Genomic DNA, 23292 nt, shown 5'->3' on the forward strand with positions numbered 1-23292 from the left:
CAGTGATCTCACTGTAGCCCTCTTGAGGTTGTTCTTGGCCATGACAGAGGAGAGACGAGGTCTTGCAGTGGACTAGGTTCTGCAGTGCTACAGCATTCGCTCTCTCGCCACGGTACATTGGCTGCCTAATTGACCAGGCATTGCCCCTCTTGAAAAGCCTATATAAAACTCACGCCTGCCCCCCCAACACACGCACAAGGCTATATAACGTATTACTCTTTTTAAAGTCCGCTGCTTCAGGAGAGCTGTGCCAGCATTGAAATGAGGTACAGGACAAACATGAGAGAGCTTTACAGGGATAAATGATGCTATGAAAAAAATTAAAACATGACTTAAACATGAACCAAACAGATTTTATGATGGAACAGCTGTCAAATACAATACAAAATATCACAATGCTTTACATTTTTAAACCTAACCCAGACGACCCTGGGCCAATTGTGCGCCGCCCTATTGGAATCCCAATCACGGCCGGTTGTGATGCAGCCTAGAATCGAACCAGGGTCAGAAGTGACACCTCTAGCACTGAGATGCAGTGCCTTAGACCGCTGCGCCACTCGGGAGCCCCTCCATACTCCATAATAATGTGGGGACATATTTAAAAGTAACACTGGCTCCAACTGGTTCCATCAGGCTCCCTGGTTTCCTCTCAGTCTGACTGATACCCTGTAGGGTTTGGGTGACTGGATCCCCCCAAACACAGGTGAAAGGTCAGGGTTCCCAGCATCCTCTGGCCACAGGAAGTGGAATCGCTGCAGCAGAGTGACCAGGATGAGGAAGAGTTCCATACGTGCCAGCAGCTCCCCGAGACACACACGAGGACCTGACACACACACACACGCACACGCACACACACACAACATTATCAGTAACATCATGACAGAGTACAAAATCTCACTGGCCTAACTACCAATTTCACTGTTTCTGTTCTCTTTGTCTCTGATTGTTTGCTTATTAAAAACTGTCTACTTGGCCAGCAGGGGCTGAAGCATGACTTGTCACGTTTACATAACTAACAACAGCAGTTATATAAATCCAGAACTAAACACTAGTTACATAAAGAGCCCAGGATTTACATCATAAACCTCAGACACCTGTAGATCCACTGAGCAGCTCCGTTTCTCTCTAGAGAATAAGATGACAGTATTCCTGTCTATACCCTTTGGCTGCATCTCGATCGTCTCTCCTCGTCCCCTCTCATTCATCTGCACTGATATGATTGATAGAACTGGTGGCCATGTTGTCAGAAGCTATTTATTATCAGTTTTACCTGCCGAGAACACCAGAAAGGCTTCTGGTTTCACAAACTGCCCGTCATCATTCAGGAAGTGGGCAGGGTTAAAGTCATTTGGACGCTCCCATTGGCTGCTCTCGAAGAGCACAGAGGTGAGGTTGGTGATAACCAGAGTCCCCTTTGCCAGAGAGCGAGGGAAAGACAGAGAGAGAGGAGGGAGAGAGGGATGGGGAAGGAGAGTGAGTGAAAGGGGGAGGGAGGGAGAGAGAGAGGAGAGTGTAGGGGGGCAGAGGGATGGAGAGAAATAGAATGATAAGGGGAAGACAGGCAGAAAGACAGGTAGTAGGAGACAGAGGTGGGCAGGGAGCAAGAGAGAGAAAAACACAAAGAGATGGGGAGAGAGGCCAATAACAACTGAAGGATAATGCCAAATTCATGACCATACATGTTGAATGCTGAAGGTCAATGCATTTGTGTGTGTGTGTGTGTGTGTGTGTGTGTGTCTGTGTGTGCACTCATGTGTGTGTATGTGTGCTTGTGTGTGAATGTCACTTATCACCTTGGGTATGTTATAGCCCACAAGCCTTGTTCCCCAAAGGGCCAACATTGACCAGATCTGTCCCTTGTGTGTGTGAGTGTGTGTGTAATTTAAAAGGTTATCTGTGTGTGTACCTCTGGTACGTCATAGCCCATGAGCTTGGTGGGTCTGATGGTAGCATGAAACACCCCTAGTGGTGCGATGTTGGCTAGACGCTGGGTCTCATGGATAGTGGCCATCACATAGGGCATCCTGTGTCTGTCCTCAAACGACACTCTCTCCTTCCCCCCCAGAACACCGTCAATCTCTGTCTGACATTGGGCTGGGGAGTGAGGGATTTAGTCAAAGAGAGAGAAGACAAAGGGAGAGAAATTAATACTTTTTGTTAGTCTCCTTTGGGACCGACCGACTGTCTTAAGCTAATGCGCGTCCTGGCCTGTGCCAGACAGCTCATGTAGGAACAGTTTGCAGTGATAACATGATGTCGCCAATGAGTATCAAACCCAGGGCCACCTGAGTGACAATGAGACTGAGTTAGCCCACTGAGCTAAAGCCAGGGTGTGTGTGTGTGCGCGTCCACTCACCCTGTATGTGTGTGTGTGTAGCTAGGTAGAGCAGCGCCGTGAGTATGGAATTGGAGCTAGTGTCAGTCCCAGCGAAATGGAGGTCCAGTAGTAACATCACCAACCTCTCCTCTTCCAGCACACACCCCTCTGGACCTCTCTGGAGAACACGTTATAGAGCTGTTCTAACTTAATGTAATAACAGTGGTATAAACACATTCAGTCATTTAACACTAAAGACAGGATAACACACACACCTTGTCCATCTCATCCAGATAGCAGTCTACGACGTCTCGCGGCTTCCCCGGTGCACGTGTGTGTTTGTGCTGCTCCACTATTTCCACGGTGTGTTTCTTCAGAGCTCTGTAGTTGTCAAACACTCTCTGGAAGGGGAGAGGCAGCCGCCGCAGCAGTGGGAAGGTGTCATAGACCTACATAGAGAATGACACACAAAGGCCTAATGAATGACTACATAAGTGTCCACAGAGCTAAATAAAGAATAGAATTCCCCAAATATCTACTTCAGGTGAAAACATTAAAGACGTTGGATCTGAGAAATGTTGCGTGCAACAACTGTGACCTTTTTATGCTGCTATAGAGGTTAAATGGAGTGTATTTGTAACTCACAGCAGCCCAGGGCCCGTTAGCAATCTGAGCGTTCTCCTTGAAGCTGTTGATGATGAAGGAGAGGACTGGGTCCTGGTAGTCATAGCGATGACCAAACAGGACCGAGCAGATGATGTTGGACGCAGCGCTGTGGACCAGAGTCACAGGGTCCAAGGATTTACCTGACAAATAACACACTGTTGCTATGAAGAAGTTTGTTTCCAACACATTTGACAGTAATTAAAGCTCTTCCTCTAAAAACCTCAAAAAATAAGTTAACATTGAGGATCCAGTTCAATTCAACAACACCTTTTTTGATCCTCAACGAAGGGTTAGATGAGGGTTACATACCTGCATTCTCTTCCAGCCGAGTGCAGACGTGATCCGTCTCCTCCAGGATCCTCTCCTCCATGGATCTCTTCCCCAGACCAAAGTTCTTCATGGTGGTCAGAGCAAAGCGCCGGTGCTCCTTCCACACCGCCCCGTAGTTACCCATGATCAGACCTGTGGTGGTGAAACACTGGGTTAATCTTCTGAGCCTGAGCCACAATATACCTCTAATCTCTAGAAACCTCCCATTAAAGCATGGTTCGGTAGAGCTAAATCATTGCAATACACTGCCATGTAATACATGGTATAATGTAATATGACAGCAGTATAAAATGCTATGATATCTTGTTGCATGGCTAACACATATAACCTTTGTCCTCTGTAACGTGGTTGATCATCATGCCCTGTGGTCGTCCAGCGAAGTCCAGGGATTTAGTCACAAGTGCCTCCCGTACCGCCTGTAGACCATGGAGCACCACGGCAGGCCTCCAGCCCAGGAACAGGCTGTACACCTCCCCATACTCTCCAGACAGCTAGAAAACAATACAGTAGACTGTTAGCTCGCTTAGCTAAAGCCTACATGTTTGTTCATGGCCTACTTCACCTTTGAAAACCCCAAAATATGAAGAAAATAAAGACATTGCAACTTTCTCGTGTGCTCGTTCCGTTTTCTTACCTTATCCAAGCCAGCCATAGGATTCTTCATGCTCAGCTGCAGAACGTTCCCAAATATGGGAATGGGCGGTGGTCCTGGCGGGAAGTTCCTGGGCCTCCGAGGCCTCAGCACAACCAGCAGCAGGAGACAGGATCCGACACAGAGCAGAAAGAACGTCCCCACCATTTTAGGAATCTATGTTACTGAGGGTACAACACACTGCTGCCCCCAGACTGGGAGGCCGGAAAGAAGGATTGGCCAGAGATTATGGCATAACAGAGACCAAGACGTAGGCTACACATCACATGGGAGAGAAGCAACTATTCCCATTCCATTGCACCAAGTTACATTTGGGAGTTTCCTTGGAGTACTCCAGTGTCGATATACTTATGACCACACAGTCAACACAGTTCTTTTACCTTTAGAGTGGGAGAAGGTTATCCCCACTAAGAACAGATCCGAGGTCAGATGTCTTGTTCAAATCCTTTGTCGTTAACGTTACTATTGAAGTGAGCAACAACGGATACAAAGGCAGTTCTTAGGGGCTCGCTCGCGTGCAGGCACGGACACACAGTCCTGGAAACTGGGCACTCTACAAGATAAATGGTTGCTCAACAGTGCTGGCAGGCTTCCACAGCTGAATGTAAGAGCTACTGTGCTGTACTCAGCAGCTCTGAGGAAATAATTAGCGGAAAGTGCTATTTTATCATTAAAAGCCAACATGCTTTAGGACCAAGGTGCTGTTTCTTTAATGAATGCACCTTGGTCAGACCTCTGATGCTGGCACTACACCGCCACTTAGCTGGGGGTTTCATCAACTTAGCTGCATGGTTCTGTAAGAATGCGCCCCAACCGAAAATGACATCCTTGAAAATGCATAAGGGACGCTCGACGGCTTTAACTCTTTCAATCAGTGTGTGTAACTGACTGACTGCGCAGTGTGACGTCTTTCTATTCATTGGAGTGCCAATAACAACAGGAGGGAGACGTTTTGAGGCATGAGCATTGCCGTTTATTATCGTTATCAAGGAAGTTACCCAGGTTACCTGCAATGAAATACAATACGATAAACCTCTTAAGCTTTGTGACAAAGCTCCAACTCCACGACACAGGGTAGAGAGCTATTAGATTACACAGACAGTTTATCTTATTGGCAATTAGATATGTTTAGTAAGTACATTCTCCTCTACAAGATATTCATGTACAATATACAAGTTAAAAAATATAGTTTGTTTCGTTTGTTTGCATTGAGTTCAACATTTTTCCTTTTTTTTGTATGCTGTCAGGGTTGACAGGAGTTCACATTAAAGTGTTTTCAGGTTGTTAAGTATGGAGGTGAGACTGAAGAGCACTGGCTTCTCAGAGTATAACCAACACATGTAATGCATATGCATAGGGAGGCACATCTATGCATGTAAACGCTTTTACGTGACAGAAACAAACAGGAAACAAGAGAAAAAAGCCATTTCATCGTGATCAGAGGAAAACAGAATCCAGAAGAGATGACCAGGCATCGAGGAGCAGGCAGCTGAAACACCAGTATTCTGGTGTACACGCACCCTCTCTCACGCACACACCCTTTCTCACACACCCTCTTTCTCACACACACACACAAATCCTAACGCACCACGATACATAAAAACACCAGAAGCACGCCACAGACTAGTGTTCGACAAACACACCCTACAGTACAATGAACGGGCTCACTACACACAGCACAGTGGATACTAAAGATCCCCGAACTCAGTCAAAGGAGAGAAACAAACTAACCATTCAGAAGAACAACTCCTCCCCAGAATAGGATGAAGTTGCCCTTAGACATTGATCTAGTCAGTTAAATAGGTTTCCTCCGAATGGTCAAGCTTAGGTCTTGGGGTGGCAAAGCTGATCCTAGATCAGTGCTTAGGGGTAACTTGTACCTGGAGCCCCAGAGAGGCTGAGAAAAGGAACGTTCTAGACCTCCATCGCCAAGACAGCAAACTTACACAAATCAATCCAATATTTTTTAAATACAACGAGGGGGAGTGAACAAGTGCACACGTTAGGGAAAAGGGGGATGAATGAGAACATAACCCTGGACATACAGAAGATCACAACTTCCTCCTCAACCCTCCCTGCATTACCCAAAGGGCTAATCTGAAATGGCACCCTATTCCCTATATAGGTTACTACTTCTGGCCTCATAAGGCTCTGGCCATTAACAGTGCACTGCACTATATAGGAAACGAGCTGCAATGTAAAAAAAACAAAAACCTTTAAACAGTAATCAAATGTGTAGAAGGGGAGAGGCGTGTCGGAGAAAAAGCTAACGTTATGTTACACATTTGAAATGAAATGGGTAGATACTTTATCATGGTAATAATGTACATACAAAACACATATATTAAATTAATATATCAACCTGGGAACAACCCTTTCCAGAATACTGTAGTCGACAATAAGCACTTAGTTTCGTATGGACAACAGATCGAGAAAGTAATGTGGTTTAGTGTGATGCACCTAGCAAAATAATAAACAGAGACTGAAACTGCACGTTCAACCGTGACACACAAATGTAGAACAAAGGAATTGCAGCTGATTGCAATTGTGTGTGTGTGTGTCTGTGTGTGTCTGTGAGAGAGAGTGACCAGGCACCCCTTTTAACCTATCAAGTTAAATCCGGCCAACCAACAGTGGACCTGTAGTTTCCATGACAACCACGACAATGAAAACTAAAATTGCCAGAAATCCAAAATGTGCAGGAGCTTCTCGAAACAGAGAAAATTAAGTTCATGTGGTGCTTCAAAAGTACACAATAGGCATTCATCTTTAAAAAGAACAGAAAATAAAAAACACAAAATGCAATAGTATCATTATGTTTGTTTAAAAAAGAAATAATGTAAAACTTTTTAGGGCAGCCGCATCTTAGTGGCGATGCATGTTGCTAGGCGGACTGGCATAAACAACAAGTTACACCAGAAACTCTGAAACAGTTTCCACAGTAACATTGGAACATAAGAGCCTGGGAGGAAGCACCCTACCTCTAATCTCGTCCCCCACTGTCGGTGCTGTAGACAACTCTTCTGTTCGTTGTTATAACAGCACTTATGAACAGTATGGGGCGAGGCGACCTCACCTCCAGAAACAACCCTTAGACCCCACATTAGTGCTTAGTGGGAACACAAGGCACCCTGGGAGTTCTAGCCGCCATTTCCACCCAAGGTACAAGGCTTGTGCTGTAGCTGTTACGTTGCTATGTGAATGCGGCGTTAAGGACATCGGGTGCGAGTTTGGGAATGGTAACCAAGGGAGACTGAGTATCACTGTGGCAACAACAAAAAACATGAAATAAAAATAAACCAAAAAATATGCCTTTAAAAAGACAACAAAAATTATCCTCCCCAACATCCTGAATAGAAATCCACTGGGAAGTTATTGGGACTCTAGTTTGAGGGGGGTGAAGATTTTTTTTAAATGACATCACTACAATACCCAGAATTCTTCCTTCAGTAACAGAAAACATGATACAAAAAATGAAAACAATATTACCACTGGAAGTATCCCTTTTTTCTCTGCAAACAGTGTCCCCCCCACACTCTGGTTTGACCGGGCAGAGGGAGACCACTGATTGGCCGAGATGTTGGATGAAACCATTTTGGCACAGGCCTTTTTTCTCAACTCTGAGAAGGGCTCACTCATCTCACTACTTCCCAATAAACAAACGATCTATGCGTGTCTTTCCTTTGGTTAATAAGAAATAAGACAGAAGAAAAATTCATGCCAAAAAGAGAGGGTGGAACAATGACAAACAGAACAGGTAAGCTAGGTTATTCTCCCTCTAGTGAGCCGAGAACAGAGCACTGCTAGACTCAGCCTGGGTCTGGTCTGAGAAGGTCTAAACTCAGGCTGAGGTTAAGTTTAGGGGTTTAGGCTTGTTATTAAGTTCTGTCATTAAGCTCGTTAGGGCTCTCCAGATAATCACAGTGGTTTAGGGGACTAGAGGGATACTGTTCCTGGAGAGAGAGGGGGGACGAGGATAAGGAGCAGAGGAGGAGGAAGGGAACAAAAACCCCTCCGTTAGTCTCGGTTCTCTCAGACCTCTCAGATTTTAGTTTTTCGTTATTTGAAATTTTCTTCTTTTCCGTGTAGTCATCGTGATCACGTCTCAGGTGTTCAGGTGCAGCTGGCAACAAAAATTTAACAGATTCCTGAGAGGGAGAGGGAGAGAGAGAATTTCGGTCGTTTATAACAAAAAAAAGTAACAACCGCAAAATGAACTCAAGACACAGTTCCCGTATTTACCTGGGACAGCGTGGGGGTCAAAGGTGAATCTCATCTGTAGCTCTTCTGCTGCTGCATCAGACCAACGTTCTCATACACTCTAGAGCTGTCCTCCCTCATCCTATACACACACACACAGGGAAAGAAAAGAGAAAACACACATATAAACCACAGGCAGAGAAACGCATCAGTCAAGGTATTTCTCAACTGAAACTGACTAGCTAAGTGTTAGCTTGAGTATAGTAGTTGGTAATAGTAAAACTACTTAAAAAAAAAAAATACTTTAAAGTACTACTCAAGTAGTGTTTTGGGGTATCTGTACTTTACTATTCATATTTGACAACTTTTACTTTACTACATTCCCAAAGAAAATAAAATATAGATTTTACTCCATACATTTTCCCTGACACCCCAAAAGTACTCTATACATTTTGAATTCTTAGCAGGACAGGAAAATGGTCCAATTCTCCTATCAAGAAAACATCCCTGGTCATCCCTACTGTGTCTGATCTGGTGGAATCACTAAACACACATGCTTCATTTGTAAATTATGTCCGAGTGTTGGACTGTGCCCCTGGCTATCTGTAAATAAATAAAAATGATTAACTTGTTTGCTTAATATAAGGAATTTGTGAGGATTTATAGTTTTACTTTTGATACTTAAGTATATTTTAGAAATTACATTTACATTTAATACATTTAAAAGGTAACTACTTAGACTTTTACACAAGTAGTATTTTAGGGTGACTTTCATTTTTACTTGAGTCATTTTCATTTTCTTTTACTCAAGTATGACAATTGGGTACTTTTCCCCCACAACTGATTGTGGGTAGGTACTCACTCTGTGCAGTTGGGGGTGGGGCTGGGGGTGCAGGGAGGCAGAGGGCTCTGCAGCTGGTCTCCACCCGTCAGGTCAGACAGAGAATACTTAATGTTGGTGTACTCCCTCCCCTTTATCTTACTCTTCTGTTAAAGACAGACGGAAAGGAGAAGGTTAGAGAAATACTTTTACAACCACTCATACTGACAAAACACACACACATACATACACATGGACACACACACACACCTGTTCCTCCTCTATGCGTCTCTGCAGTGTCTCAATGTAGTGCTGGACAGCCATGTAGATGAACCTGTACTGGGCCTCAGTCTGAACCATCCCAGACCGCTGGGAACGAACCATCTGGATGCTCTTAGGAACGTCTATGTCACAGTCCACTCCTACAGAGTCACAGAAGAGGTTATACCTCAGACACAGACACCCACGGGGTCTGAGCGAAGCGGAAGCTTTCTTTATGGAGACCATCTCATCAAGCACAAATAGATGATGCATTTGCACTCACCTTTTTCCCTGATGACGTCAATGAGGATGTCAATCACTATGAACGTTCCTGTCCGCCCGATACCAGCACTGGAGAGAGAGAGAATTAGATGGCAACAATACACACAACTGTGTCTTGTGTGTGTGTGTGTGTGTGTGTGTGTGTGTGTGTGTGTGTGTGTGTGTGTGTGTGTGTGTGTGTGTGTGTGTGTGTGTGTACCTGCAGTGCACCACTATGGGCCCAGCCTCTAGAATGCTCTCCTGTTTGAGGTTGACCTCCTCTAGGAAGTCCAGAACACCCCCGGGGTCTGTAGGGACACCATGGTCCGGCCACGCTCTGAAATGGTACTGCCACACTGTCCGCTCTGTGTTACCCTGGAACACACACACATTTTTAAGTATCACGCATGCTCACACACAGTCAACACACGGTGCACTTCCAAAAAACACAGTTCTGTCCTCTCACCTGTCCGACCTTGGACAGTTTGAGTTCTCGCAGGATGTAGTCGTGAGCGGACGTCTCTTTGACGTTGCGGACACGCATGATTCCATACTCCTTCAGAGCTGACATGTCTGGCCAGTACTTCACACACTTACTCTGCAGGGAGAGGACACAGAAATGGCGACCAAATCAAACATACAAATAGAAAACGTACGTCTATTCACTTCAATACTCCTGCTCCAAAACCTCAGGAAAAATGCACACTGATAAACCTACGAAGCAGCCCTCCTGGTTTTCAGAGATGCTCGGGAATGGAGACCCAGTCAACCAGTTACCTTTCCCCTCTCCACCTCCTTGGTAGTCATGACGATGACCCGGGAGTTCTCCTGGAACACCATCCTCCAGAAGTCACTGATGGTGTTCTGTAGACAGCCCTGCGTGGCGATGTACGACTTCTTCGGCTTGGTGCTGTTACACTTGGAGTCCAACTCCGGCTAGAGAGAGAAAGAACACAGAGTTCTACAGAGACGGGAGCTGTGTTGAATGTAGTGTGGATTGGAACACACTGGGACAGAGGTAAGCAGACTATGCGCAATGCAAAGTAGCACACATCGGTCAATTAGCAGTACACTCCACACACTTTCAATTTATTTTTTATTTAAAAAAAAAGACAAGATACAGCACAAACTGGTACGGTAAGCTTGCATAAGCATTTTGTAGAGCTGTCACATACAGGAAATTGCAGACTGTTTAAAATAGAGCTCAGTCTAAGTGTATGTAGAGATTACCATGAGGTCATTTACTGTGTCTGACAGGTGTGGGTCCTGAGGATAAAGTGAGTTTACCATGATTGAGGACGTCAAAAGTTCCACCTGCTGCACAGACACTATAGAAGCTTTAGTCTAGAACGTTCGGTTAAATTGTGTTTAAGAGCATTATAAAACTCCCCAAATGGTTCAATTAGTGAGAAACAGATGTAATTGTTGCAATAGTTTGTGAGTGGGCAACATATACTATCATCCTAAAATGACGTGTTGAATTATTTTTGGCATATCACATTTTTCATTATTTTGCCATATAAAAATTTGACATGGAGCTAATTTCCCGAATGCTGAACGTTTATGTTACTACCTTACACAAGCTTGCTTTTTCATTGTGTGGAATTGCACATCCTTTTTACCTCAGATTGGAGATGTTACTATAAAAGTTTATAGTCATCAAGACGATACTAAAATCGATTGATTTAAAAACAAATTCACGTCTTTGGTTTGGTGCCGTTGATTTTAATCATACGCGCCTGTCCTTTCGCGGGACTTGGAACACAGTGGTAATTTTCAAACTCAAATGACACAGATAATTGTCATTTGAACTACCGGTAAGGTGACGATTCGTTGAAATAATCCAGTCAAAGAAAGTGCTGCGTTTCCCATTTTCATATTGGCCATCTAGTTGATAAATGGCTCCTACAGGTTCTCATCTATCGAACGGTATATGTAGTATACCCAAGTTCGTTGTGGTTTGTCTTGTAGAAGAACACAAACGGTACATGTCGCCGCGGTTATTGTCCAAGTTCCATTGATTTTAATACAATATCGATGTGAGTGATCAATTTGCGTGCGCTATTGATTACAGTAGAACAAGCTAATCAATTTCAGTCCGAAGTGAAATATTGGTGAGAGCAGTTTTGTTAATCATTTTGAAAAATACAAGTAATCTAAACACAAGCGTGACACGTGTTTGTCAGGAGTTATTTTTATGTCTTGGTCTTCAACATATCTGACTTATTTCAGCATATAGATGATGGATTTCTACATTTAAAACCAGTGCTGACACTAGGCTATAAATCACAAATACATGACAATAGGAAACAGCAACAGTATCATTGTCAACTTGTGTTTTAGGATTATAAATGGTACTTTAAACATAATTTTTTCAACATGATTCTACTTAATCAGGTAAAAACTGCTGAATGAGCCAAAAAATGTGCTAGGATTGATTGATTTTAATGATATAACTGAAATAGTGAAAATAAGTTTGTCTTGCCTACCATGATGTCCGTTACTACCATGATGAGATTGGCATTGATATAGTCAGAACCAGCCTCAGATCCATCCCCATCGTTCAGCACCACACGAGTGTGATCAACTAGAGGAGACAGGGAGGAGAGAGAGAGACACGATTTGAACCAGACTAACTAATATCCAGGCTATGCATACGACAACAACAGGGTGGTCAGTCAACGGTGATATTTGATAGGGGAGGACGCGTGTGTGTGTTCTCACAGGGAAGAATGTTCTTGTATCGGTTCTTGTTCTTGTTCTCTGCTCTCTGTCCCTCCTTGCGGCTGTATAGCAGCTTACACTCCTGCTGCTGCAAAGTCTGGGAGGGAGAAAAACAGAGGACATAGAACATATAGCTTCAGGATGTATAACTGTATACAAACTTTTCCTGACACGAGAAAAATACTACATTAAATGTATCTTTTGAAATGCAATGACGCGTTTTTTTATTTTTTACCTCAAACTCTTCCCAGAAGCCCTGTTTGACCTTGTCCGTGGCCTCGGCCAGTTTACTAAGCTCCCTCACTCTACTCTCGATCTCCGCTGCGTTGATACGAGTGGTGTTCAGGGGCTGGGGAAAGAACATAGACAAGTTTAGAAGAAAAAAAATAAAATAATCAATGGCACTTATTAATGCTTCTGAAAGACAAAAAGGGCCTTGGGTGTGATTAGCACATTTATCAAGATCTGGGGAATGAGATCTGACAGCGACAGCCAGCTGAATAAACACCTGTTTGAGTTGCAGCACTGTGCCCAGTGTCTCCACCATGGGGTTCTTCTTATAGTGCTCTACCAGGTCTGTCAGAGAATCAAATTTCTCTCCTCCACCCACGTCATACTTCAGGTCATGCTGAGGAACACAAACAACAGAACTTACTGGTGATGATCCCATTCGGATGACGTTTCACCTAAAGAGATATGTAAATGTTCAAAATAGTCAAATAACCTTTTGTCATTTAGCAGACACTCTTATCCAGAGCGACTTACAGTTAGTGCATTAATATTCAAATAACTAGATGGGACAACCACATATCTCAGTAATAGTAAGTCAATTTTTCCTCAATAAAGGAAAAACCATCAGCAAAGTCAGTGCTTTTTGGGGGGGGCAGGGGGCTGTGGGATTATTTAAGACTCTTTGAAGGAGGTAGGGTTTCAAATGTTTTCAGTAGATGGGTAGGGGCTCTGCTGTCCGAGCTTCAGGGGGAAGCTGATTCCACCCATTGGGGTGCCAGGACAGAAAAGAGCTTTGTCCGGGGTGAGCGGGAGCAGGTGGGAGAGCCTGAGGTGGCAGAACGGAGTACTCAGGTTGGGGTGTAACGTTTGAGCATAGCCTGAAGGTAGGGAGGGGAAATTACTCTTGCTGCTCTGTAGGCAAGCACCATGGTCTTGTCGTGGATGCGAGCTTCGACTGGAAGCCAGTGGAGTGTGCAGAGGAGCGGGGTGACGTGGGAGAACTTAGGAAGGTTGAACACTAGGCAGGCTGCGGCGTTCTGGATAAGTTACAGGTGTTTGATGGCACAAACAAGGAGCCCAGCCAACAGCGAGTTGCAGTAGTCCAGACGGGAGCTGACAAGTTCCTGGATTAGGACCTGCAACGCTTCCTGTGTGAGGTAAGGTCGTACTCTACGGATGTTGTGGAACATGAACCTGCAGGAGCAAGTCACTGGTTTGATGTTTGCAGAGAACGACAGGGTGTTGTCCAGGGTCACGTCAAGGTTCTTTTCACTCTGTGAGGGGGACACCGTGGAGTTATCAACCGTGATGGAGAGGTCTCGGAGCGGGAATGCCTTCCCCAGGAGGAAGAGGAGCCCTGTCTTGCCAAAATTAAGCTTGAGGTGGTGGGACGACATCCAAGCTGAGATATCTGCCAGGCACGCAGAGATGCTTGTCGCCACCAGGGTGTCAGAACGGGGAAGGAGGAAAGTTGTTGAGCGTCAGCCACATAGCAATGATAGGAGAGACCAGGTGAGGATATGATGGAGGCAAGTTACTATGAGAGAACACATAGCCAGATGAAGAGAGAACAGCTGGAGTAACAGTGTTCTCTGGGGTGTTCCATGTCTCCATCATTTAGGGGCTCCAGAGTGGCATAGCGGTCTAAGGCACTGCATCACTAAAGACCCTGGTTCGATCCCGAGCTGCATCCCAACCGGCCGTGATCGGGAGCGCCATAGGACGACGCACAATTGGCCCAGCGTCGTCCAGGTTAGGGGAAGGTTTGGCAGAGGGTAGGCCGGCATTGTAAAATAAAAATGTGTTATTAACTAACTTGCCTAGTTAAATAAAGGTTAAATCAGGGCCGAAGAGTCAAGGGACTGAAGGGCAGCAAAGGTTGAGATGAACTCGCTATTCTTGACCGCCGGTCGGCAGTTCCAAACGCTGCCGGAGATATCATGTAGTGTATCTGTGGCATACGCCACATCCAAGGCCACATTATCACTGCTTTAGTTCTCAGCTCTCTGTAAACTTAAGGCCAGACAAACAGGTCATACAGTATGCCAGTAATATCCCTTATCTGTATTTATGTCAGTATCACAACATTCCAGGCCACTCATAGTATCCCAACTTCTGCCTATTGGTATGCGGCACTCATTATGTAACAAATATTGACATTCAACACCATTCACCTCTAAAACCTAATTTACAACAGTCCAAGGACGCAAACCCTGTTTTGATCAAGGGAGGGAGGGAAGGAGTAAAGCACAAAAATAATTAATAATACTATACCTGGCAGCGGATCATGACGTGTGTGACCTTAGGCTTGCCGTCGCTGCTGTCTGTCTTGTCGTCGCCGGTGCGGACGGACAGAACGAAGTCTCCAGGGTGGCTCTGGCTCTCTCTGACCAGAAAACTACCGTTCTTCCCCTTCTCTGTCAGCAGCTTCTCAGCCTCGCGGCCTGACAGGTGACCATGGAACCACCTGGGGGACACACACAGAGAGAGAAATACAGTTTATAGAACTCTACTGACAAACTGACACACAGGCTAGAGCGTTATATACACACACAGACAAACAAGAGACAAACACGCATGTTGTGTCAGTGTTCACCTCTCAGAGGTGGGGTCAGCACAGTTGAGGGGGTATTTGAGCTCGATGACATCTCCATTCTTCTCCTTGAGTTGGCCGTGGTGCTCCATGTAGTACTGAACCAGCTCAGCCAGGGTGGCAAACTTCTCCCCCCCGTACAGGTCATAGTAATCCCCTGTGTTCTGGATCTTAATGTGGGTGACAGCTCCGTTACGTCTGCCCAGGGGAACACAGGAATAGTAGAAAGGGAAATATGAACCCCCACCACCCAGGCGATGGTGAAATGTTATCTTCAATTTGCCTAATCATTTATAATACAATATAAATGGGGAAAGTATTTTCTTGTTTACTTTGTATGCTTTAGGTGCAACTAAAGTAAATAGACTCATTTTTTATATATCAGTGTCAACCCAGCCTACAGTAGCTCTAGTGTCTGGTGCTACAGTAACTCACCTGACAGAGAGGGTGAAGTCTCCAGGGTTGCTCTTGCTGGGTCGGGCCAGGAAGCTCCCGTCCACCCCCCGGGTCAGCAGCAGATTCTCAGCCTCCACCCCCGTGATATTGGGGTGGAACCACCTAAACACCACAACAACATCACAGGTAAACTAGCTAGTTAAGCGCATTTGAAGTAATAGGTGACACCGCATAAATTGAAAGAAATGTTTCCAGACACAACAGATTTGTGGACTACACCACATCCATGACCAGCTTAAACATCAAGGTGCCTGTCCTTGTCCTGTCTAGACTTTTATTTGGATTTCATCATAACTCTATTGTAAATGCCAGTGAGTCACCTACCCAGCTGGGTTCAGGGCCCTTGACTTACCCTTGGGGAGATAACAAGCAGTCATAAATCACAGAGTTCACTGGTAGCCTAGCCTAGAGAACATATGTGGCCTGAATATAGTCTGTATTCAGGAATGTCATGGGCACAACAATGTCATTCTGGAGAAAGAAGATATTGATTTGGGGGATGGTCACTGATGTATGATTAAAGGATGTGAGAATGATCAGGAAATCCTGATTTATCAGGAAAAATTGCATGAGAGAAGTGACAGATATTAATGTGCAGTCTATAATTATGTTGGGTATCTTTCTGAATAAAAAGCCTGTCCTCCAAACTGAACCAGATGCATTGATCCGCATATCCTGGGCAGATAGCTTTTAAAAAGTGTTCACATTCAAAAAGGTAGCTTCAATTTCACAGATGCCCATTGTATTGCCCAATAAATAACTTACTTAGCTAGCTTACTACTACTACTACTACTACTACTACTACTACTACTACTACTACTACTACCACCACCACCACAAAACACCGGCAAGGCACATCCTTGACAAATACGACTTTTATTATTAGTTCGTTAACTGATTATCACATGTATGCATTAAATCACTGGAATAATCTTGTAAGTGTAAACAGTTCTAGGCTACTGTTAGCCGACAGGCTAGTTAGCTAGCTAACTACCATCATCAGATTGTTTTCCATGATCAGTCCTTAAGGCTTACGTTACCTCCGAGATGTCATATTTTTTCAATCCTTATTTCCTCGCGCTGGCGTTAGTTCCTACAACTTGCTGGCTTTTCCAACTATTGTGGTTTTCTTCCGCAGTCTACCCCCAGCGAAAATGCCTCATAAGGTCCAGACCCCGCTCCAAACGGGCACAAAAGATGGACATTGGTTGGAAATTTTTCACAACAACAAAAAATACCCTAGGCCTCGGCCCCGGAGACTTCAGAACGAGTCGACTGTTGAAACGTCACCAGACACGCGACACAACATACATTTTCCGTTTGCGCACGCGCTGTAGGGGGAATGGATGGCCAATTTTTAAATCGCTTAGTTCTGTGAAAATATGACCTTCGCTACTTCCCGTTTAAATCCTTACGTGGCAGTCTACCTGAAAGCTAGCCTGCTAGCAAGAAAGTTTCCAATCTCACCCTCTATAAATTGTGCTTGTTCTGAGCCTCCTGTTACGATACATGTGCACTTTTAGGGTGGGTTTGAAATCGTGGGAATACAGAGAATCGACAATCGTTACGTAACGCTAGCTAAAACATTAACATGTTCACTGCTTCAGAGATCGTTGTCCTTTTTGCGGTCTTGTTCTCCACAGCGTCCGGCTACTTTGTTAGCATTGACGCTCATGCCGATGAGTGCTTCCATGAGAGGGTCAACTCAGGAACCAAGATGGGCCTAATGTTTGAAGTTGCCGAGGGAGGCTTTTTGGACATTGATGTTGAGGTGAGATTACATTTGGTCTTTCTTATGGATTTGTTTTTTCTTAGGCTTTGGTTTCACTTGTCATTTGCGCAAAGAAGGTGTGGAGTAGTTAGCTAACGTTAGCGGATATGGCTAACTAGCTAACTATTTAGTTTAATTGCTCACCACAAGCCAGTCATACTTGTTGTTTTTGAATGGCTAGCTATATTTTGTATAGTTTAAAGTCAACCCACCGCCTGTTTTATCAATTGTTAGCTAAATTGGTAAATAACTAGTAAGTGACTGATCTGTAAATTAATGATACCGCCAGGAAGTGTGTTGTTGACTAACGTTACTGGCTGTCATTCAAACAGCTGTCAGTTTAACAGAACTTGAGAAACAATCCCTCCTTCCATTTCTTTAACAGCACTGCTCCACCACATGCATTCACCACCAGATAGTTGAGAATTGTTGTAATGCAAATGAGATCCATATTTTTTGTGGATTTCAAAGGTATCCAATATGTAAAGTGTTTACTACCATGTGGTGCAGACCACCCCGATCCCCCAACCACTGAATGAAATATATATTTGTTGCTACAATGGTCCAGAATATTTTTTCACTCTTGGTTAGAATTACAGCACACCACAACAATGTTGCACCATGAGTTGTCAAATATTTGTATGATATTGTCTCTTATGTAGATAACAGGACCTGATGACAAGCAGATCTACAAAGGAGACAGAGAGTCCAGTGGGAAATACTCTGTAGCAGCTCACATGGACGGGATCTACAAGTTCTGCTTCAGCAACAAGATGTCCACCATGACACCAAAGATCATCATGTTCACCATCGATATCGGAGAGGCACCCAAGGGACAGGACATGGAGACAGAAGGTAAGCTTTATTTGTGTGTGAATTAAGCTCTATTCTTAATAATTTGTTAATTCCTTTAACGGATGATCACTTCTGTTTTCACATATTATTCCTATTTTCTTTATGATGCTATTGTTCTCTTTCTCTCCATCCTCTTGACTGTGCTGGACTGTTTTCCCCTTCCCCCAGGTGGAGAGAGTTGGGATGGTAGGGTTCAGGCCTCATCTGAAGCTATGTTTGCCCAAATGCATTCGGTTTTCTCTAACCTAACTTGAATGAGTTTTCCAGTGCAATCTAATGTTCACAAATCACCACTTAGTTACGGTAGTACATGTTGCCTGGGAATGATGTGAGATCTGTCTTTAAAAAAATAACTCACAATTTATAGATGCTGGAATATGTTGTGTGCATGATTTCATGCATTCAATACAGGGACTAATAGTGTTCTTTTGTGGAGTGTTTTAACGTGTTCAGTGTAACACACACGTAACTTTCACTAGAATGTTGTTGAGTCTATGCTGATCCTGATTGGTTGGTTGTGTGTTCTGTTACAGCCCACCAGAACAAGCTGGAGGAGATGATCAATGAGCTGGCGGTTGCCATGACAGCAGTCAAGCATGAGCAGGAGTACATGGAGGTCCGGGAGAGGATACACAGAGCCAGTGAGTTACACACACCACATATGAAACTGCACGTGAAAGCAAATGGTGTCGGAATGTACTGTGGTTAAGTACCCATTCACTTTATTGTTATGCGTGTGCTGCAGTGTCAGTACTGACAGCCAGTCTTGAACTTAAGTCATGGTTATCTTTCCATCCAGTCAATGACAACACGAACAGCAGGGTGGTTCTCTGGTCGTTCTTCGAGGCCTTGGTCCTGGTGGCCATGACTTTGGGACAGATCTACTACCTGAAGAGGTTCTTCGAAGTGCGGCGAGTGGTGTAACACCTAAAACCTTCCCCCTGCGACTTCCTGTTCCACTGTTGTCTCCAGCACAGAGATGCCGAATCAGTCACACCTTGAAATAAGACTGGCAGATTTCAGTAAATGTCTGAGTACAAATTGGATCTCTTATGTTTTTTTTGTTTTTTTTTACCCTGTTACCCCTTTGTTCCCATCATTATCGATGTGCTTGTTACTGTCGTGCGTTTTGAACTCAAGGCCTTTCAAAGATCTTAGGTTTGATGTCGTCAAGTTTGATTTTCTCATCACCGAGGAAGCAAATGATATGTTATGTATGGATTACTCCATGCAGCTTGATCAACTGCATGATCAGCCATACATTAGCTAGCGAGGTTGTATGTCTGCCTGTCTGTATCTGGTCAGTGGATGGGCTGTATAAAGTAACAAAACCAAGACATGTATTCGAGAGCTGCACACTGATAGTTAAGCAATGATGACAGTACCAGTGAAGAATGTATCCCATATTTGACCCATTGTTTGGACCCCTTTGCAAATGATCTGACAAAGTCGTTTATATTAAGTTTGCAGAATGCATCCGCTCAAGGTGAGATACTTGGGGCTTGTTCAGGAGAGTGAAATGTCCCAGAACGTTCAAGTAGAAATGTATTGTGCAAAATAGACATGACTAGAATAAAGAATTGTCTGCTTTATAGATCATATTTCTATCTGCAACTTTCAGAATTTTGCATCCTGCTGAATATCTGAAAGCAGATGTTTTAGCTCTTGTTGCTGTTGAGTTATACATATATAGATCCATGGCACATAATAATTCTGAATGTTTGTGTATGGGATGTGGAGGGAAAACCTTTTTACTCCCGTTACACCACAGATTTGTTATAGTAGGACAGCCGTCCTCAATCCTGGCTCTGGGGATCCACTGGGTGTGCAGGGTTTTGTTGTAGCTCATCACTAACACACCTGATGCAAATAATAATTTAACCCTGGATTCGTTGATTCAGGATTGTTACAGCTGGGCTGGAACAAAACCCTGGACCCCTGTAGGTGTAGATAATCAGGAATTAAGAACACTGTAATAAATTATGGGTGGGGGTCTGAACTATGTTATGATTGCTGAGGCTAGGTAGTTGCCTCTACTTTTTAGACTGGTTGTAATTTGTGGTTTTGGGTTGGTCTCTAATTTCATACCTTTTAGTTTTCTGATGCATATTCAGTGGGGTGCAACATTCAGAATGTAGAAATGTTTATGTATAGAATGGACATGCCTTTTTATTAGAGGATGAATTGTAGGTATAGCCTGTCTAATCTATACACTACATATCTATCTGCAACACCATAAATGTTGCATCTTACTGAATATGCCTCAGTCTGTTTTGTACTTTACCTGATCTGATTAGCTCAGGCACAACTGTCACCATGAGACTGGAGTGACTGCTGAGGAGAAATAAGATCAAGTGACTCCGGTACGTCAATGAAATTCTGCTAACTGGATCTGTAAACTTTAAGAAAGATGCTTGTCTGTGGATCCAGGTTTAATAAAACAAAAATGATACTTTAAAATGCTGTTCAACTTGATTGTCTTGCAATTAATTTATTGGTTAAACAATATGTTTACAGCTATGTTTATGCAGAGCCGCCAGGCACCCCTCTTTGGCCCGTGACATTAACAGCAAAAGCGCCCTTCTCAAATCAAACAGTGTGTGCCACTAGGTCATGTTTTCAAGGCAGCATGGTGCGTCGTCCAGAAATATCTCTTTTCCATAAAATATCTTTGAATTGTCAAAGCAGTTTTTATTGGAAAGGCAGATATCGTTTCTATCAAAAACAATCACTTTTGCATGTGAAAACACAGAATCCTGCTCAATGACCTTTTATATATGAAGATCCTACTCATTTATGTGTTAAAGAGCATGTGGAAGCTATTTCTTAATGCCAAAACACAATAGTAACTTAGAGCACCCCAAGGAAGCATTCCCAAATTAAACTCTTCAATATTTGTTCTAAAAGTTGAGTTTGGGGTTTTCCCCAAATCAGCTCTGACTTTGGAAACAATCCCACAAATCAAATTTTATTGGTCACATACACGTGATTAGCCAATGTTATTGCGGGTGTAGTGAAATGCTTGTGATACTAGCTCTGACAGTGCAGTAATGTCTAACAATTTACACAACATATACCCAATGCACACAAATCTAAGTGGGAATGAATTAAGACTACATACATATGGACGAGCAATGTCAGCGCGGAACGGACTAAGATACAGTAGTATAGAATACAGTGTATACATATGAGAAGAGTAATGTCAGATATATGTATACATATGAGATGAGTAATGCCAGATATGTAAACATTAAAGTGACTAGTGTTCCATTTATTAAAGTGGCCGGTGATTTCAAGTCTATGTATGTAGAGTTGAAGTCGGAATATTACATACACCTTAGCCAAATACATTCAAACTCAGTTTTTCACAATTCCTGACATTTAATCCTAGTAAAAATTCCCTATCTTAGGTCAGTTAGGATCACCACTTTATTTTAAGAGTGTGAAATGTCAGAATAATAGAGAGAATGATTTATTTAAGTTTTAATTTCTTTCATCACATTCCCAGTGGGGCAGAAGTTTACAAATTAGTATTTGGTAGCGTTGCCTTTAAATTGTTTAACTTGGGTCAAACATTTCAGGTAGCCTTCCACAAGCTTCCCACAATACGTTAGGTGGTGTAACTGAGTCAGGTTTGTAGGCCTCCTTGCTCGCACATGCTTTTTCAGTTCTGCCCACAAGTTTTCTATCGGGTTGAGGTCAGGGCTTTGTGATGGCCACTCCAATACCTTGACTTTGTTGTCCTTTAGCCATTTTGCCACAACTTTGGAAGAATGCTTGGGGTCATTGTCCCTTTGGACGACTCATTTGCGACCAAGCTTTAACTTCCTGACTGATGTCTTGAGATGTTGCTTCAATATATCCACAATAATTTTCCTCTCTCATGATGCCATCTATTTTGTGAAGTGCACCAGTCCCTCCTGCAGCAAAGCACCCCACAACATGATGCTGCCACCCTTGTGCTTCACGGTTGGGATGGTGTTCTTCGGCTTGCAAGCCTCCCCCTTTTTCCTCCAAACATAATGATGGTCATTATGGCCAAACAGTTCTATTTTTGTTTCATCAGACCAGAGGACATTTCTCCATTTAGTACGGTCTTTGTCCCCATGTGCAGTTGCAAACCGTAGTCTGGCTTTTTTATGGCGGGTTTTGGAGCAGTGGCTTCTTCCTTGCTGAGCGGCCTTTCAGGTTATGTTGATATAGGACTCGTTTTACTGTGGATATAGATACTTTTGTACCTGTTTCCTCCAGCATCTTCACAAGGTCCGTTGCTGTTGTTCTGGGATTGATTTGCACTTTTCGCACCAAAGTACGTTAATCTCTAGGAGACAGAACGCGTCTCCTTCCTGAGCGGTATGACGGCTGCGTGGTCCCATGGTGTTTATACTTGCATACTATCGTTTGTACAGATGAACGTGGTACCTTCAGGCGTTTGGAAATTGCTCCCAAGGATGAATCAGACTGATGGAGGTCTACACATTTTTTTCTGAGGTCTTGGCTGATTTCTTTTGATTTTCCCATGATATCAAGCAGAGGCACTGAGTTTGAAGGTAGGCCTTGAAATACATCCACAGGTACACCTCCAATTGACTCAAATTGTCAATTATCCTATCAGAAGCTTCTAAAGCCATGACATCATTTTCTGGAATTTTCAAGCTGTTTAAAGGCACAGTCAACTTAGTGTATGTAAACTTCTGACCCACTGGAATTGTGATACAGTGAATTATACGTGAAATAATCTGTCTGTAAACAATTGTTGGAAAAATGACTTGTATCGTGTACAAAGTAGATTTCCTAACCGACTTGGCAAAACTATAGTTTGTGAACAAGAAATTTGTGGAATGGTTGAAAAACAAGTTTTAATGTCATGAGATATATGACACTGTGTACTTATTTAGGTATTCTGTGAGTATATATTGCAATATGTATTTATTTTTAAATACATTATTTAAATAAAAGAGTGTACTGTAGCTTTGATATTCTGTAGACACGCATTAATGTATTTCATCAGAAGGATGATCTACCCCTGAATGCTGATTGGTGTCTGAGTATTCTTCAACAGGGATGGTGATGGTTGCTGCTGTCACAAGTGCCCCAACACACTGCACCCCTTGACTATTAGCAACATAATTGTCTGATTTGTGTCTGACTTTGA

At 43.5% G+C, this 23292-nt stretch overlaps 3 protein-coding genes across 3 annotated transcripts; 1 reads left to right on the forward strand and 2 right to left on the reverse strand.

Annotated features, from left to right (window-relative positions):
- Positions 1-355: 355 nt before the first annotated feature.
- Positions 356-4810, reverse strand: LOC120025953 (cytochrome P450 2D15-like). The gene is made up of 9 exons (XM_038970709.1): positions 3948-4810; positions 3642-3804; positions 3293-3445; positions 2963-3123; positions 2593-2766; positions 2357-2495; positions 1907-2094; positions 1271-1412; positions 356-823 (listed from the first exon to the last, which is right to left on the reverse strand). The coding sequence occupies exons 1-9, from the start codon at positions 4110-4112 to the stop codon at positions 630-632; spliced, it is 1479 nt and encodes a 492-aa protein (XP_038826637.1). The 5' UTR covers positions 4113-4810; the 3' UTR covers positions 356-629.
- Positions 4811-4911: 101 nt separating this feature from the next.
- Positions 4912-16805, reverse strand: LOC120025952 (tyrosine-protein phosphatase non-receptor type 11-like). The gene is made up of 16 exons (XM_038970708.1): positions 16552-16805; positions 15491-15613; positions 15059-15253; positions 14737-14929; positions 12740-12859; positions 12467-12580; positions 12232-12328; positions 11997-12094; positions 10285-10443; positions 9974-10105; positions 9728-9882; positions 9530-9597; positions 9256-9407; positions 9028-9152; positions 8208-8307; positions 4912-8113 (listed from the first exon to the last, which is right to left on the reverse strand). The coding sequence occupies exons 1-15, from the start codon at positions 16563-16565 to the stop codon at positions 8238-8240; spliced, it is 1815 nt and encodes a 604-aa protein (XP_038826636.1). The 5' UTR covers positions 16566-16805; the 3' UTR covers positions 4912-8113; positions 8208-8237.
- Positions 16806-16887: 82 nt separating this feature from the next.
- Positions 16888-20607, forward strand: LOC120025954 (transmembrane emp24 domain-containing protein 2-like). Its single transcript, XM_038970710.1, has 4 exons — positions 16888-17282; positions 17945-18137; positions 18671-18778; positions 18937-20607. Exons 1-4 carry the CDS (start codon positions 17103-17105, stop codon positions 19059-19061), a joined length of 606 nt encoding a protein of 201 aa, XP_038826638.1. The 5' UTR covers positions 16888-17102; the 3' UTR covers positions 19062-20607.
- The last annotated feature ends 2685 nt before the right edge of the window (positions 20608-23292 follow it).

The sequence above is a fragment of the Salvelinus namaycush genome, chromosome 31 (assembly GCF_016432855.1).
Source record: "Salvelinus namaycush isolate Seneca chromosome 31, SaNama_1.0, whole genome shotgun sequence".
NCBI classification, from domain to species: domain Eukaryota; kingdom Metazoa; phylum Chordata; class Actinopteri; order Salmoniformes; family Salmonidae; genus Salvelinus; species Salvelinus namaycush.

Excerpts from the sequence above, each read along its gene's own strand:
- LOC120025953 (XM_038970709.1), bottom strand. The coding sequence starts at position 4,112 with ATGGTGGGGACGTTCTTTCTGCTCTGTGTCGGATCCTGTCTCCTGCTG. Across the intron at positions 3,124-3,292 it reads TCGGCTGGAAGAGAATGCAG|GTAAATCCTTGGACCCTGTG; the intron begins GTATGTAACCCT and ends GTTATTTGTCAG. Across the intron at positions 824-1,270 it reads CTTTCTGGTGTTCTCGGCAG|GTCCTCGTGTGTGTCTCGGG; the intron begins GTAAAACTGATA and ends TGTGTGTGTCAG.
- LOC120025952 (XM_038970708.1), bottom strand. Across the intron at positions 12,329-12,466 it reads GCTTCTGGGAAGAGTTTGAG|ACTTTGCAGCAGCAGGAGTG; the intron begins GTAAAAAATAAA and ends TCTCCCTCCCAG. Across the intron at positions 9,408-9,529 it reads TGACGTCATCAGGGAAAAAG|GAGTGGACTGTGACATAGAC; the intron begins GTGAGTGCAAAT and ends GTGACTCTGTAG.
- LOC120025954 (XM_038970710.1), top strand. The coding sequence starts at position 17,103 with ATGTTCACTGCTTCAGAGATCGTTGTCCTTTTTGCGGTCTTGTTCTCC. Across the intron at positions 18,138-18,670 it reads ACAGGACATGGAGACAGAAG|CCCACCAGAACAAGCTGGAG; the intron begins GTAAGCTTTATT and ends GTTCTGTTACAG. Across the intron at positions 18,779-18,936 it reads GGAGAGGATACACAGAGCCA|TCAATGACAACACGAACAGC; the intron begins GTGAGTTACACA and ends CTTTCCATCCAG.